This window comes from Mirounga angustirostris, unplaced genomic scaffold (genome assembly GCF_029215605.1).
Source record: "Mirounga angustirostris isolate CCGP_5_RB_7025 unplaced genomic scaffold, mMirAng1.0.hap1 SCAF_2, whole genome shotgun sequence".
NCBI lineage: Eukaryota > Metazoa > Chordata > Mammalia > Carnivora > Phocidae > Mirounga > Mirounga angustirostris.
Genome location: NW_026991710.1, coordinates 134,457,442 through 134,475,585, shown reverse-complemented (window position 1 = coordinate 134,475,585; position 18,144 = coordinate 134,457,442). Strand labels below are relative to the sequence as shown.

Sequence of the window (18,144 nt, the reverse complement as noted above, 5' to 3'; positions counted from 1 at the left end):
ATAATCGTAACAGGTGTAATAACATCTATCTGTAAATATTTATTGTAAGTAAGAAAGTCTGTGCTAATTTGACAGGAAAATATCATATTTAATCCTCATATACTCAATTACTAATATATTTTGAAATACTTTATTTAAGGTACAGATATCTACATGTACTCTTTTGCAAATTACCTACTCTTGTATTTTGAATATTGTTATATGGTGAGCTGAGTATTTTTCTTATTAATTTGCATAAGTGAGTTGTATTCTCACTTTATTTTTTTTAAATTTTTTTGTATTTTTTTGTATTCTGACTTTAAATCTTTGTCTCAAATGGTCTTTTAATTATTAAATTTTTTATTATTATACCATTAAGAGTTTATCTGGAATTTAATCTTAGTTATGATATAAGGTGAGACTACAGAGGTGCTTCGGTAGCTCAGTCGGTTAAGCGTCTGACTCTTGGTTTTGGCTCAGGTCATGATTTCAGAGTCATGAGATCGATCCCTGCGTCGGGCTCTGTGCTCAGCATGGAGTCTGCTTGAGATTCTCTGCTTCTCCCTCTCCCCCTGCCTGCATTCTTTCTCCCTCTTTCTCATAAATACATACCTACATACATACATACATATATTTTAAAATAAAATAAATAAAAAAATAAAGTGAGACTATAAAGTGACTCCCCCACCCTAAAGATCATTTACTGAATAATCCATCACATTCTTCATTGATTTGTGAGGATTTCTCTATTACATATTACGTACTCACACATGAATTCCATTTTACTTGATGTCTCTGTTCTATTGATCTATTTTTGAACAACTGTTTCCAGTCCACCAAGCTACTGCTCTGATACTCACACTATGTAGCCAGGATCTTATCATGGCTAGAATTGCACTGTCTCATATAAACAACTTAGGCATTCTGTCTTCTACTGCCAACAAACTCCTACTTTCAACTGCTTCCGTCTGCTTCCAAGATAACCCTTTTTCAACTTAAGCATGACCTTCAGTCTGCAAGACTTTACTACCTTCTATGTCTAGCTTTCACCCCTCCAGCTTGTAAGCGCTAACATTTCAATCACATTCATTCAACACACCTTTACCAAATGCCCACAATTTCCTGGCCCTAAAGAGAAAATGGGGATGAGAAAGAGAAGCTCCCTATCTTCTTGAAGCTGTCATCTTAGTAAGCAGACAGAACAACATAGAAAGCAATAATCAGGGCGCCTGGGTGGCTCAGTCGTTAAGCGTCTGCCTTCAGCTCGGGTCATGATCCTGGGGTCCTGGGATCGAGTCCACATCGGGCTCCCTGCTCGGCGGGAAGCCTGCTTCTCCCTCTCCCACTCCCCCTGCTTGTGTTCCTGCTCTCGCTATCTCTGTCTCTGTCAAATAAATAAATAAAATCTTTAAAAAAAAAAAAAAGAAAGCAATAATCATTTCAAAGTCTAAACAAAAGGACTAGCCAGGGAAGAAACCAAAATGTAGGACCTACTTTTCAGGAAGTAATAAGGAAAGAACTCTCTGCAAAGATGGTACTTAAAAATGAAGGCAGAAAAGGATCAACCTAGGAGAAAACATTCCAGGCAGAAGGCATGCAAAAACAAAGCTCAGTAGTTAAAAAGAGGTTGGCATGTTGCTTCATCTGTCTTTGTGTTACACTCATTTAACAAAACTCCAGGACTGGGTGAAGCCAAGTCTTCGCTTTCTTTTTGCTTGCTGCAGGAAAAAAAATACTTAACAGGACAGAGGGAAATCACTCTGTATTTGCACCATCTCAACAGAGCTTCCATTACTCTAGTCAATTTGCTCTCCTACTCCCTGAAACTTCTATTTCAAAACTTCTCTCTCCTTAAAACTCTCACCCTTGCCAATCCTCTCACTCTCAACAAATGAACTCACCTCTTCAGAGAGAAAAATTGGAGCCATGAGAGAGAAACGTGCTCAACTCCCAAACTCCCCACTCCAAACCCACCATGATAAATATGTACCTTTTAAAACAGAGGAAGGTTTCTCTTCTTAAAGCTAGTTATTCCACTTTGCTCTTGAATTCCCTTCTTCCCACCCTCTCAGAAATATTATTCTACCCTTTTCTCTCTGGTACACAGCATTCAATTTCAGTCTCTCTGTGCCCATCTTGTAAGCATTTATACTCACTTCAATATGACAACTTTCTGACTTAGGAGAAAGTTCTCCTAAGTCAGAAGTATACAGAGATTAAATGGACTGCCATGGGAGATAGTTGTCCATCCCTGGAAATGTTCAAGAATAAACTGGATGCTTCACTGATAGAAAAGCAGTAGATTAAGTCAGTCAGAGAAAGACAAATACCATATGATTTCACTCATATATGGAATTTAAGAAACCAAACATAAAAATTGGGGAAAGGAAAAAAAAAAAAAGGAGAGAGGGAGGCAAACCATAAGAGAGACTCTTAACTATAGAGAACAGACTGAGGGTTGCTGGAGGGCAGGGAGGGGGGATGTGATGGGCTAAATGGGTGATGGGTATTAAGGAGGGCATTTGTTGTGATGAGCACTGGGTTTTGTATGTAAGTGATGAATCACTAAATTTTACCCCTGAAACTAATATTACACTCTATGATAACTAACGATAATTTAAATAAAAACTTGAAACACTGAAAAATAAATAAAACATAAAAAACAAATAAAAAGAAAAAGAAGAAAAAATAAAAAAGAAAAGAAAAGCAGTAGAGGACTCAAATACAAGATTGGTCACTGACCCAGGTGCATCTGTCAGGTTCCTTCTCAACCTAAGAATTTCTGATTTAAAGATAATCGAAATGGTCTATTGGGGATCTTTATTAAATGTTAAGTTTTGTATAGCTAGTAACAAATCCTCAGATACACCTATGGATTTTTCCTTATGAGGGGTATAAACTTAACAAGGCTACATGCCTACCATCAAATTTGAAATGAATAGCCTTGAAACTCAACTAAAATGAAGCAAAATACACAGGGACCCTCTATTCCATCTATATACCCCAAGATAAAGTTAGGCTGCAGGCAGACCATGTCAGAGCAATTTGGAGTTCTCACCCACAGTCTAGATTCTCAGATATTCCATACCATCAAGAATTTCCTCATGAACTTATCCTAGCCTACTCAAGGTTTAAACACATAAAGCTAGAATTCCCTTCAGAATATGCCTCAATAAATTATTTGAACAACTTACTTCATTCTTATTATAAATTTGCCTTCTAGGAGTTCCATTCAGGTTTGTATATACTATAACCTCAAGCTGTGTTTCCACCGCAGCTCTTTAAAGTGTACAATCATCTCAAAGTTTAGAAGACAAGGGCTCTATCATGATAGTTCAGTTACTATAAAGCACAGCTTTTAGTTATACTGTTCATTGTTTTAGGATAAGGGATACTCGAGTAAATGTTTTAAAATATCAACTTCTAAAAATAGGCAGTACCGGCTGGTGGAGGGAGGAGAGCAGAGTTACCCTTATTCACCACCTTCTCCTCCTCTAACATTTGAAAAATGGGATTACTTCCTAAATATTTTATTATAAGTTAACACTTATTATAAGGTATTGATCTTTGCATTTGATATTCTATCAAAGGAGAATTTTTTTAAAGTTACCTTAAAGAGCCAGATAATATTTCTTATTGCAAAATACTAAATTCTTAATCAGCCAAAAATCTACAAATAATTGCATTTGTGTCTTTTGATTATTAGGCAGTAAGCTCTTTACAATACCCCTAAATTATAGGAAAATGTATACCTATTACCTCCTTCAAATAAAACTATTTTCTAAGATCTACTAAATTTAGAAGTTAAATATTTTTGTCCAGAGGGTATTCTGTTTACTTTTAGTATTTTTTTTTTTAAATAGAAAGTTAGCACTGCCTGAATATTTCAATGTCCCTAAAACTATAATGTTTCTAAAGAAAGGTACTTTTACGGTCATCTCATTCACAATTCCTAAGAAGTCAAGAATTATACCTTGTAAAGTGAGTATGACTTTTACGGTCATCTCATTCACAATTCCTAAGAAGTCAAGAATTATACCTTGTAAAGTGAGTATGCTCTTTTTATTTGAAACCATCCAAAATCCGATATTAGTAGTATTTATTTAAAGACCTCTCCACAAACAGACCCTTTTTGCATTATTTTAGTCATTATTTAGTCATTAATTTAGTCCCAAGCCAGTGAACTCTTCCTTAACAATTAAAATTATTTTGCTTTTTGGAAATTCCAAAAAGTTATAAAGTTATGGAATTCCATAGTTCTAGTTTCTTTTCTATCCATCGGTATCATAAAAATTTATTTTATAAACATAACTAAATCTATACATAGTTTAGAAACGCAAAAAAAAAAAAACCCAGTGATTTAATAATAATCTCAAGATTTTAATAAGAAAACTTTAATAAGAAAAACTTACTATATAGCATAATTCTGCAGTTTTCTCCTACAGTTTTGAGAAAGAATCAAAAATTTAATACTATAGTCAAATTTATAAAATATTTAGTCCAGAGAAGTATCTCCATTGTAACCACTCTATTTAAAACTCTGATAATTGGTAATAACAGAGGTAAATACAATTAGACAGTAGTTCTACTTCCTGAAACAAACATACTATAACATTAACATTTTATGTACCTGTACATATAATATACACATATATATTTACTTTATAGATCCCATCAATTAAGAATCATAAAACTCCTTGGAATACATAAAAATGAAGCAAATGACGAGGAAAACACTTTCTTACCTGGTAGATATCAGAAAGACTGCTGCTTCCAGAATCACTAGTGATACTACATCCTGAATGGCTAGAAGAAACGTGCGTCACCTGTGGGTGGAGACTATCAGTAAGGTGTAGTTTTGTGAAATCTGCAGGAAGCTATGGAAGGAGCAGGAGAAACAGGATTACAATTTGAATCAAGAACTCTTAAGACACTGAAACATTTTATTATACTCTATCCATACCATTTACCCAAAAGTACTAGGAAAGATCTTTCATTTTTCAAGTTCACAAATTACCAAATGTTGTCCTATGTATCAAAAATCACAAAATAAATTTTTAAAGTTTAGGGACATTCAATGAATCTTAACACTACGTTCAATGTTTAAAGAGGTGGGTTTAAAGAGGTGGGTTAAAGAGGTGCTCACTTGGGTGAGCAATTAATTCAGTGAGTGACAACTTTCTAATTACACATCACTGAGGAAATTATTCTATTATTCGTTAGCCCCACAAATACAACTTTGTAGCAAGAACTAGCTTAAACAAGAAAACAGATTTGAGGTTCTTATATGCTCAAATACTATTTAGAAGTAAAGAAAAGGGGTGCCTGGGTGGCTCAGTCGGTTAAGCAGCAGACTCTTGATTTCGGCCCAGGTCATGATCTCAGGATCCTGAGATCCATCCTGCGTGGGGCACTGGGCGTGGAGCCTGCTTAAGATTCTCTCTCTCCTTCCCCCTCTGCCCCTCCGCACCCCCTGCTCATGGGCCCTCGCTCTCTCTCTCAAAAGAAAAAAAAAATGAGCATTTTAGAATTGACAAAATGAACTGTTATACAAGTAAATGTCCTAGGCTCTATGAAGAAAACAGAAAAGAATGCCTTCAAAGAACTTAGACTTGAGAAAGTTATGGACAACATTTACCTATCTATACACATACACATACATATCAATTTTCTATTTGTTCATGTTTAAACCCTAAATAAAAAAGCTTCTATGGAACAGATTCACTAAGTATCCCTCAAGTGCTTCTACGATTCCCCCATATAACAGAGAAAATGTATTGAAAAAGAAAATATCCATGGGTGGCCTGGGTGGCTCAGTTTGTTCAGCAGTGGACTACTGATTTTGGCTTGGGTCATGATCTCAGGGTCCTGGGATTAAGCTCTGCATCGGGCTTGGCACTCAGCAGGGAGTCTGCTTGAAGATTCTCTCTCCCTCTCCCTCTGTTCCTCTCCCTGTTCTGTCTCAAATAAATAAATCTTAAAAGGAGAAAACATCCATATATTTTTCCATTCAACAAATATTTATTGAGTCTTTTTCCTGTTACTATGTGCTAGTCAATGAATGAGACACTAAGAAAACATGCCTTAAGAATCTTATACTCTTATAAGTTATTACCAGTTCTTTTGAATTAAAAAAAGGGCACTATTTATACTATCCCACTTATTTTACTATTGGCCAGTAATACACTTGGCATTTCAAAATATAGGCTGACATCATGCAATACTGGTAACATTTTCTATGTCCTCCCTACATACTGATTCTATTTAGGTGTTGAATAATAATAAAAAATATTAAAATAAAACCTAAATAAGAGTTTATCTTAGCAACATTCCCTTTTCTCCTTTGATCTCATCCCTTCTCCCCATCCAAAAACAAGATGCCATTCCATAGATTAGAATAAATTTCTCAAGGGAGGTGATTTCCCAAGGGAGTTTTATGACAATGACCAATGAATTTTAATACCTCAAAGTTTCCAACAAAGAGGCAAAATGTATTTATATCCCACAATCATTCAGATCTGACTCAACAAACAGACTATGATATTTAATAATATTAAATACCGTCTGTACAGAAATATTTTTGACTTCATGAGAGACAAGGTAAACAAAGAAAAGGCTTAAAAATAAAGTTATTAGGGGGCATCTGGGTGGCTCAGTCAGTTAAGCATCTGCCTTCAGCTCTGGTCATGATCTTGGGGTCCTGGGATGGGGCCCTGCATCAGGCTCCCTGCTCAGTGGGGAGCCTGCTTCTCCCTCACCCTCTGCCACACCCCCCTGCTCATGCTTTCTCCCTCTCTCTCTTTCAAATAAATAAAATCTTTATAAAAAAAATAAAGTTATTAGGAGGTATATGATTAGATGCCAAATAAATGGACAAAAAACACATATGTTGGAGGAACTCAGAGAAGTGAGATGTTTACTCAAATGTGTGAAAACATTGCAAACGTGACATATCTCACTAAGGGTGTTGTTTTTTAAAAACCTGATAATTGAAGATGCTGTGAAATATTAGACAAAATTTAGGAAAATAACAATTCCCATATAAGGAATAGATAGGTGAATAATTCTAAGTTGAGAATTTATATATATATTTATCCACAATGTAGAATGGTGAAATATTTGCAGGATTTCTTCAGGAACAATTTGAAGACAGAAATCTGCCAAGATGTACTAATGACTATGATTTTGCATGTTGTTAAGTGATAGATATCAGATATTAAAATGTGTCCAAAACCAGGATAAATATCCTTCATCGTCTACATTTCCATTTAATTCAGCCACTCACTGCAGAAGCCAACTGGGGAAACATTATTCAATGGCTCAGTGATTTTAAAAGGCATAAATCAATACATATAATTATAGAACAATGAACTGATTTCTATTGATTATTTTTTATAGACATGACTCAGGTTGACATGTGCCACATAGTGTGATTTTTTTTTAATTAACTTAAATTTGTCAAATGAAGATAAAACTCTCTAATGAATTTTTACTCACTAGACATTTATTCAAGTCTCATAGGACTCTCTTCTCTTCAATATCCATTAGGTGGTCATCTTTCCTAAGAATTTGCTGTGTGGACAGTACTAAGAGCTACAGAGCTCTAAATCTACTATAATACACATGGATCCAGCCCTTATATACTATAATCTCTTCAACTATGCTAGCTTATAGCCACAGATACCAGAATTATATAGCTATGTTAGGCTAAGACCCATAAAGAGCTATTTAAAAAGAAAAAAAATATATTTTCACTCTTAAGAATTCAATTCTACTTTAAATACTTATTATTGAGTATCTGCTATGTCAGACTGTTAGGGCCAGGGAATATGGAGGTGGATAAGACAGTCCCAATTCCAAATGTAATTTTTACTACCCAAAATGTTATTGAAACAGGTGTTACCTACAAAAGAAAAAGAAATCAGACATACTTTTTTTTAAAAAACATGGCTTTTGGGACGCCTGGGTGGCTCAGTCAGTTGAGCGTCTGCCTTCGGCTCAGGTCATGATCCCAGGGTCCTGGGATCGAGTCCCGCATCGGGCTCCCTGCTCTGCAGGGAGCCTGCTTCTCCCTCTGCCTCTGCCTCTCTCTCTCTGTCTCTCATGAATAAATAAATAAAATCTTTAAAAAAAAAAAAAAACAACATGGCTTTTATCTTCCCCCTACCACGAGTATTTTTTCAGAACAGCATGAAATGTTATATTAAACTCAGAGTAAATGCATACATAATTTAGTATTAACTGAATACTTCTTTATATTACAGCAGATGCCACATTTAAGAAAGTTTAAAAATTCTCCCCATAGATTTGTATAATAATATCATGATTAAATTTTATTGACAGTACACCTCAGCCAAGGTTTCAGAATGGGAGAAGCTGTGGGAGCTGTTCCCATAAAGGAAGAGTCTGAAATGCACTGCTTTCACCCAGCCGGCCACAATACTCTAAAAGAATAGAGACCCGAGCCCACATCTAGGGAAAATGGTCTTTAAGAGGCAAATGGACTAGACAGGGATTGGAAGTTAGGGGACAAGCACAGCAGAGGCACCCACGTTTAAACATGAGGTCAACAAGGATAACGCAGAATCCTTAGGGAGGCAGTAACTCATAGTCTGAGTAAGATATACCAAGAAAGGGCACACTATGCCAAAGACAACAAGATTCATCTATTCCAAATTTTTCTAGGCTTGACACAGTGCCTATTTAAATTACTATCAGTATCCTATTTCATTAAATTTCAGATTAAAATGGGGCTGTGAATTATCTTGTGATTCTAGCCACCATTTATAGCTGAAACTGTTCAAAATATAAGAAAAATGTTTGAAGTTGGGACTATATACAGTAATTACCTGAATAAAATTAAACAATAATTAAACTAAAGGGAAAATTAACACATTTCATACATTTTGATCTTAATACCAATATATTTCACAATCAAGAACATAATTTAAAGGAGTCTCATATTTTTTTATCATTTAAATATTTTTACTATTTGATATATGAATATATTACTGTTCAAATTTTTCCTGGATCCAGCAACCTATATTCCTAAAAATATGGTACTTGTGGATCACAATTGCAATAAACTTCTGTTAGGCAAATGACTGAATCATAGTTTAACCACAAACACTATTAACTACATAAAAAATGCAGGATAATATTAAAATCAGATTTTTAAATGCATAAAGTAAGCATAAACAAAATTCATCATAATTTCATATAATCTGGGTATTATCAAAAGTTATATTGTTATTTATATATATATTATATTATTATATAATAACTTTTTTTCTTTTTGGGGAGAAAAAGGGATGTTACAACAATTAGCTGTAAACAGGTACTATACAAAAAACTTTAGTCTCATATAGGAACAGGCATTTGATAGTCTTTGATTTATTAATTAGTCCAATGACTGGCATTTATAAAATTACTAGTTAATAAATGAACTATGTTTTAAACATAAATGCACTGGTTTTGAGTGCTTTGAAGTCTCTGATACCACTAAGTCAATACTTTGTTGAAATGGTAAAATTCTTCAAAGTAGTGATAATGTATTAGAAGCTAAGACGGCTGCCTTCTTCCCTTTCCTTCTCTCCTCACCAAAGACTTCTTTATTCTCATGTTTTTAAGCTCTACAAGGAAGAGTTGGTATATTACTGGACATGTAATGGAAATGGACTAGAGTTTCATGTTTCACAATGCAGTATTATTAGCGTAGGGGGTTGCTAAGAAATCCAATAGTTAAAAAACAAAACAAAACAGAACAAAAATACTGCCACCAACATTTGAAATTTATTTAACTGAAAAATTTCCCAACTAACTTTTAGAATCACTTTATTTCAAGAAATAGTTACAACAAAACACACAAGGTTTGGGTTAATTGTTGGGATCTATGTAATCTTCCCTTTACCTTGAGTGACACTATCTAAAGTAAGTTAAATATCGTACTTAGTGACCCAAACCTAACTTTATATTAAGATGTATTACTAAGAATTTACCCAAATGAATACTGTTTTCCTCCTATCATCACTGGAGTTTTGTGAGTGTTCTTTATGCTCATGTTTTCAAGCTCTGCAAGGAAGAGTTGGCATGTTACTGGACACATTTCCTATTTTTCTCTGAGATGTTAGTGAAAATACAGTCCCTTCTCTTTTCTATTTTCTACTCATTCATCACTTATTGGAAACCTATGTTGTGAGGATTAAATGTATGACCAGGCATAAAGCATTTAGGGTAGGGCCCAGCACACAGAAATCACAATAGAAGTGTGTTAGCTATAATAATTACCACACGTGGATGCTGTGTAAGACACAGGTCCTTTCCAGCTCTAGAATTCCCACTGTAGCTAGAATCTAAGACTAGATACCAGTGGGTTATTGAGAGGGCTTTAGTGGCCAAAATCATTCAGCCACAAACACTGTCCCCTTACTCACTTTAGAACTCAAGTTGTGTTTTAAAAGCAATTCATATTTTCTCTCTCTGTGCCTGTTTACACACACGCACACACACACCCTATTTTTCTTTTATTACTCATCTGTTCAGATACTACTAGTCCTGACACTCTCTGACCTGTTTCAATATACAGCTTGAATAGGCAGGAATATTATTTAGTAGCTCATTTTAAAGGCCACTTCATAATACGATCGACTTTTAATATCTCTCAATCCTAATATTTCTTTAAGAACACCAGAAAAAGTAAACATTTGGATTCCTGAATATTATTCATCAGAAGTAATTTTTGCTTCCCTTATACCTTATATGTTCTAGATCCAATACTTATTCTTAATTACATCATCCATCAGTATTCCACAGAGAAAGATATTTGCACAATATACAGTTTCTTTTGTTCATAAACATAAAAGCAAGAAACAGTTTTCCTAAAAGTGTCATGAGATAATAATTTAATAAATGAATAGATCTAATTATATTTCTCATTAAAATACATGGAGACATTTTTTAATGTTGATATGACTATGTTTCACAGGAGTGGGTCTACAAGAATTTGCTTTATGTCTACTGGAGAAACCTGACAAAAATTAATCATTTGTAAGAACATTCTCCCAGCTTCCTGCAAGGCTCAAAAGACATAAGCTTCATGTCAACATATATGGGGTTATCCTCTGGTCAACCTCTTCCTCAGGAAACTCTGGACAAGTTAATTAACTTCTGTGTACCTTAGTTTCTTCTATCAAGTGAATATAACATAATACAAGGACTAAATGAAATAATCATTGTGAACTACAGAATCTACCTTACTGATGCCTCTCTCTTCCTTTTCATTCCCTCTGGCATTTTTCCAGTCAAGGTTCTCCATCACCTTAGGTCAGATGTTTTTCAAATACAATGAAAAAAAAAAGAGAGAAAAACCTGACTTATTTTTGACACTGTCATACCTAACACTACCATTACAGTAGTTTACTTATGATATATATTCCCCCGTCTATATGTTACATTTTACATAAACCATATGTTTATATGGACGAGCTCGCTGCTTAGAATACTGTACTAAATTCTGTAAAGTAAATAACCTCATTATCATGATATGCTTGTAGTCCAATTACTTACTCTCTTTTATAAACATTCAAATTGTCATAGCTAAGAATTCTCTCAAAGTGATAACATCTTGGGGAGTTTGTGCTTTTGTGTGTATAGTCTTACGATGTTTGACTGCAAACACCTCCATGTACTTGACCCAGACACATGCTGAAACCTGGTATGGCTTAACCACAGAAAGATACTCTTGGCATCCTGAGCACACTGCCTCTAGAGGACAGTCTGAACAGAAACACCACCGAACAGGAGCAAAGTCCAAGTTTAGTCATGCTTTATTTCAAAAATTCCTTGCTACTTTCCTACATGAAAATAATGCTTTAAAGGGAACTTAATAGAGAGGACTTGCTATGAAGATACTTATACACATGACTATTTCACATGGCTTTCTGTCCAAAAATAAACCTTTACGTGTTAGAATTAGCTACCGAGATATGGTAGTGACCTAGCCCTCACTCCAAGGCAGAAAAGTCACTCTCATGTTTTTTGGGGTTGGTAACATAAATGAATCATAAACTTCATTGGCTAGAGTTGGACAAATTACAATCTATCTAAAATTTAATTCCTATACTTATGAAATAGTGATAATTTGCACACAAATAGAACACACATTACCCTCTGTTGAGGAAAATAAACAACCATAACTAGTAAATTGATGTTTTTAAGCAAATACTTTTAGAAAGCCTTTTCTACTAGATGTGGAATGAAAGCACTGAACAGAAGGAATCCACGTGACATTTACTTCAAAACAGAAAAGTAGAATCCTTTAGTATGATGAGAAAATGTATGAACTTATTTAGGTACCATATATTTCAAAATGTAAGGCTGTGCCCCATTTTTTTCAAAGACAAGGCAATACTAAAAACACCTGTATATGAGTTCCTTTGTGCCAGACCCGGACCTAAGCACTTGCAGATATATTAGGCCATTTAATTCTTATGACTATCTTACGAAGTAGGTGTTATTATGACCATTTTAAATAGGAGGAAACTAAGACACGGAAAAGTTAAGTGATTTGCACCAAGATCACGTAGTGAAGAGGCAGTGAAGAAAGATTACAGCTCTGGATGTCTGGCTCTAGAGCACATGCACTTAAGCTTTAAATTTAATGTATTTATTTAGTAGCTGACCTGAAAACTCTCATGGATATTAATGAAATGGTCACATGGCTGCTTATATCAATTTATTGATATAGCTTCTTGTGCAAATTTTAAAATCATACAGGAAAATACTAATTTAAACTAATTTTTCACTGTCACTTTCATAAAATCAATTTATTAAAACTTTACATCTGCTTCCTAACAGAATTTTCATTCCTTCTAAATTATTTGAGATATATTACTTTTTTGAGTCTGTATGTGATAATGTGCATTAGTGAAGTTGATTTTTCATTTATCTTATAGGTTCTTTATAAAATCATTTACTATATACCTTATAAACTCATCTTTAAAATATTATGGCAATATCCAGTACTTGCCATTTTGAGATCACACACCCAGGAATCATTATTAAATCTGTGTAAAATGTAAAGCTTCTTTCACTCCTTTATGCCAGTTCCATCATGTGACACTGGTAAGCATTCCAAGCTAGCACTGCTTGAGGTCATTTCTGCATTATGTTCCTTACTGAAGAGTATTTTAAGTTTTTGGTTTTTTTTTTAATGTAAAAAAGAGAGAACCTCATAAAATATGTGAGGAGAGCAACTCCTTTTCTGGCACTTATTTTTGGCAGAAACTAAACCTTGCCTGATGTATAATTTCCCTAACATTTGATAATCAGAAAAAAATTATGCAGACATATACACCGAGTTAGTTATAAGTTAGTCAATGAATTTCATCGTCTTAAAGGAGGACACCTGGCATAGTGAGAGCAGTTCTATAATTAATATCAGAACCAGTGAAAATTCGTCATTTGAAAGATAGCTGTATCTTTTCAAAATGAAAATGCTTATCTGGGACCTAAAATAAAACAAATGTCTATACAGTTTTCCACAGAAATACTGAGGTGGTTGATTAATTATGATATATGGCCATGAAACATCCTGTTGCCTATTAAGAAACACAGTTTTATGATGGTTTAAGAGACAGCCACTCCATTCTCACTCCAGCCCCCCATCCTAACTCTCCTACACAACATATAATCCCTTCTTCTTTTCAATTTATTTGCAATCATCAATAACCACCAATCTGAAAAGCACACATTTCTCCAAGGGATTAAAAAAAAAAAAAAAAAAAAAAGCCTAGATCACTCAGTCCAAGAAATTGTCAATAAAATACATGGCAGCTGCTGGCTTTGAGTCAGGTATTTTAAGCATCATCTTCTCAGTAGCATTCCACCTATTTAAATCCCAAACCCTTTCGTGCATTTTCTCTTCGTGTTAGTAACAATGACTGCCACTATTTGGGGGGTATGTACTGTGTAATGAGCAAGGAGCTCAATATTCGATGTCTATTTGTTCTAATACTTGTAAAAAAGCCCAGATGCTGCTAAAGAGACAGAACTCAAACAGCTCGAGTGACTTGTCCAAGGCCTCCAGGTAGGAGGCTCTAAAATCTCTACCCTTTTTATTTTGTACCCTGACTCTAGATATTTACTATTTGGGGCCATATTCTAACCCAATCTTTGCACCTATCTTTTCCCTTATTTAAACAGTAAACACCTTAAAGGAACTTTACACTAATATAAGAACAGCTTTATTTTCTAATGTAAAAACCAGCCCAATAAATACACTTCTTAGCAAAATTTGTGATTATCCATATGGTAAAAGTGATAATCTCTTGCAGTTGCTAAAACTTGAGTCCTCAGTCTCTTGTTTTCCAGGACCAAGGGGGACCAGTGCTATGGAAGTAGCAGTCTCTGGAGAGGTTGAGAAGTTGCTGCTGATACCTGAAACCAACTTCTGTGACCAATTAGACAACAACTCTGATGAGCTCCAAAGGGACTATGCTTAGTTATCCCGGCTGTAAAAATGCTCAAGGGAGTATGGAGTTAGGGAAATGAGTGTTTAAAGTCAAGGAAAAAAGATTCCCAGGGGATCTATGGAGAACCTTAAGCTGCCTTCTTTTTGAATAAAAATAAAACAGTTGGTTTGGGGAGAAAGCCTCACACAGAATTAAAAACATTAACCTACAAGTAGTTTTTAACTCTTTAAACGTTATAAAAGCTACCACACATCCAAATGCAAAGGTACTAAGGTCTCTAGATGACAAAATACCATAAAATGTCTGAGACTGGCTAGTTATTCATCAGTGTCCTCCCTTCCAGGAAACACAGCTGGACCACATTTCCCAGCCTCCCTTATAGTTACGTATGTGCCCATATAAGTGAGTTCAAGCCTTACGAGTATGGACAAACACCAGTGATAGATGCCATTTCCACACCTTATAAAAATCTTCCTTAAGACTGTCATGATCTTTCCCCTTGCATCAAAAGAATGTCTGCTGGACAACAACAGAAACTTTGTTTTGAGGGTTAGACAACTGAGCCACAAAACAGAGGGGACTGGATTCTCGAAACACTGCTTAGAAGGGAACTATCCACTAAGTAATCAAGAGGACTTGCTTTAGATTTTATGCAGAAGAGAATAAACTTCTACCGTGTTTGAACCATTATGTTTTGTTTGGTACAACGGCTAGCAGTATCTTAACTCATATAAATACATTATCATTAACTCACATAAATAAATATAAATAACTCATGTAAATACATTGTCTTAACACATAAATATCTTAACTCATACTCAGTGAGACCTATTTGTGAAAAATCTTTCACAATGAAATTCTAAATTCCTTAAGGAGAAGTAGGTGGGGCTCTGAAAATATCTTGACCTCATAGTACTAGGTCCAATTTGGATAAAATAAACATTAGAGTTTTTCTACATATTCAACACATTTATTGAAAACCCACTTTATGCTAGTATACCAGGCACTATTCCAGGTTTTCTAGATATTGGAGTAGGAAAGATAAACTCCCTGCTCTCATGGATCTTACAACTAGTGGGTAGAGACAAACAATAAAAGGATAATGAAGAAAACTGTCAAATAGTGATAAGTGCTGCATTCAACAAAGATTAAAGGAGACTGATGTGTTATGCTAAGTGAAATAAGTCAATCAGAGAAAGACAAATACCATATGATTTCAGGCACAAGTGGAATTTAAGAAACAAAACAAGTGATTTTGGGGGGAAAAAAAGAGAGGTAAACCACGAAACAGACTCTTAACTATAGAGAACAAAACTGATGGTTCCCAGAGGGGAGGCGGGTGGGGGGATGGGTGAAATAGACGATGGGGATTAAGGAGGGCACTTGTGATGAGCATCGGGTATTGTGTGGAAGTGCTGAATCACTATATTGTACACCTGAAACTAATATCACACTGTATGTTAACTAACTGGAATTCAAATAAAAACTAAAAAAAAAAAAGAGAGAGAGAGAGAGAGACTGATGTGATGAAGAGTCACAGGATAGCCAGGGAAGATCTAAGATGTGATACTGAGATGAGAAAATTTTTTACATTTTCACTTATTTTCTAAAGGAACAGTTCCAATTATATCATTTTGCTAGATATATATATTTTATAGATGTATATATGTGTGTTATGTTATCTAATAATACACATAACATACACCTACACACATATACACATAAACATACATACGTATGTATATATATACACACACATACTTTATATATATAACACATACATTACTTTCTATATATTTTTATAATATATGTTGTCTTTGTGTAAAAGTGAGATAAGTCTAGTCATCTCTAAGCCAAAGGAATATAGTTATTAAACATTTTATTAAAAATTCTTAGCTATTTATACAACTTAACAAAATCAACTAAGTATCATAGTACCTTATAAATCAAAGACAGTATAAAATATCTTTGGAGTTGTTCAGTGCCCTATGAGTTGGAGACTACTAATATCTGCTCACATTTCATGACACAAATATTATATGATGGAAATACCAGTCTTCAAAAATAATTATTTGTTCTCAAAAAATACTGAATAAATTAAATGGAAAATTAAGTCTAGAACCCACCCACTTGTAGTCAACTGATTTAAGTACTCAAAAATTTCATTGAATAGACTGACCACTTAAGAAAAAAAATAATTGTGTTAAAATTTATGTTGTAATCTTTTAAAAATAGGAATTATTGAATCTTTATTTCCCTAGGAAGAAGCTTGGATATCCCCCAAATCCTAGATTCCATAGACTTTACATCCTAGCATCTGTGTGTGGTAGTAGGACCATCAAACAAATAAGAATATGTCACACAGAGTTAAGTAAATTGAAAACTAATAAAGTAGGATACAGGATATAGAGGGTAGAAGGTCTCACCACTAAGATTACATTTCAAAGACCTTGATGGAGCAAATGCCTGAACCCTACAGATACATAATGGGGAAACAGGCATTTTGCAATACAAGGACATCAAGAGCAAAAGTCAAAGGCAGGGGCGGCCTTGGTATGTTTTAGGAATAGATAGAAGGTTAGTAAAAGCTCTGAGAAGATCAGAGGGAATTAGTACAGAGAGATATTCTATGCTGAAATCATGTAGGAAAGCTATGGTAATGATTCTGGATTTTATCCTGAGTGACACGGGAAGCCACTGGAGGGTTTTGAGCACTCACAATGTATGCATCCTGAATTTAAAGCATTTTTCCAAAGTGTTTATTGTGAATATATGTTACTTGTTTGATAAATATTTATGAGTAATTCCACATGACTTAAAGAGAAAAAGATGTTTATTACAGCTTGTATCAAGAGGCCATCAGCAAACAAGGGCATTGTAGCTTGTCTTGATGGATACACCATAGGCAGTGTGACTCAACTGTGAAGTCGTGTCTATTCGAAGTTATCGCTCATGGGTACACTGGCTGTGTAACTTAATTTACTGAAAAATCCCACTCCATTTATGTGAGACACACATGTACACACACAGAGGAAACGACTTTGATTTTAATCGACTTCTCGGATCCTACCTCTAATGGTTCGTTTCTAGATTTCATTCAAACACTACCACCAGAACTGCTACTTTTCCAGTGATGAGTCCTACAACTTAGCTAGATGATAATCTTTAAATCAAAAAATAATTACATGTTATCCCTCTTAAGTTACTAACAAAAATAGTAGGTATTAATTTTATGTGTCTAGTGTATCACTTTTTCCTTTTACTTCAAAGATAAAGATATTCATTTCAGCATTTATTTCCAAGGACTTCAATGCTAGGACATTTAATTTAATGTTTATTGTCAAGGGCTTTATGTGTCAACCCTGGCACACCAGATAATTTCATTGCTTTAGCTCTGTCTGGAGGGCACTATGGGAGAACCGACTCAACATGTGTGGTACATTACTCATTGCCCAGGGTCAGCAGAAACACAAAGTGCATAAATTCCAAGAAGTCTAACAGATTTTTCTTTTTCCTTCATCTTTCCCTTTTTTTTTTTTTTCTTTGTTTGGACTAGTAAACCTTAGACACCATATCATCAAATGAATAGTTCGAATTACTAAGACACAGTCAAACACAACGTTACCTCATAAGGAGACTCCTTCCTAATACCCTCACTTCTGTCAATGCTCCAGCATTTTTCATGACCTTCTCA

General features: G+C 34.6%; 1 protein-coding gene across 17 annotated transcripts in view; it reads right to left on the bottom strand.

Annotated features, from left to right (window-relative positions):
* RAPGEF2 (Rap guanine nucleotide exchange factor 2) overlaps positions 1-18,144 on the bottom strand; it is a 237,474-nt gene that overhangs the window by 47,504 nt on the left and 171,826 nt on the right. For 9 of the 17 annotated variants that reach the window (XM_045880209.3, XM_064585220.1, XM_045880208.2 and 6 more), the window contains 2 exons: positions 11,231-11,296; positions 4,725-4,856 (listed from right to left, as the gene is read on the bottom strand). In XM_045880209.3, the coding sequence (XP_045736165.1) occupies positions 4,725-4,856; positions 11,231-11,296 (198 nt within the window). The remainder of the gene's footprint in view (positions 1-4,724; positions 4,857-11,230; positions 11,297-18,144) is intronic. The other 8 variants (XM_045880210.2, XM_045880213.3, XM_045880215.3 and 5 more) reach the window with 1 other exon arrangement.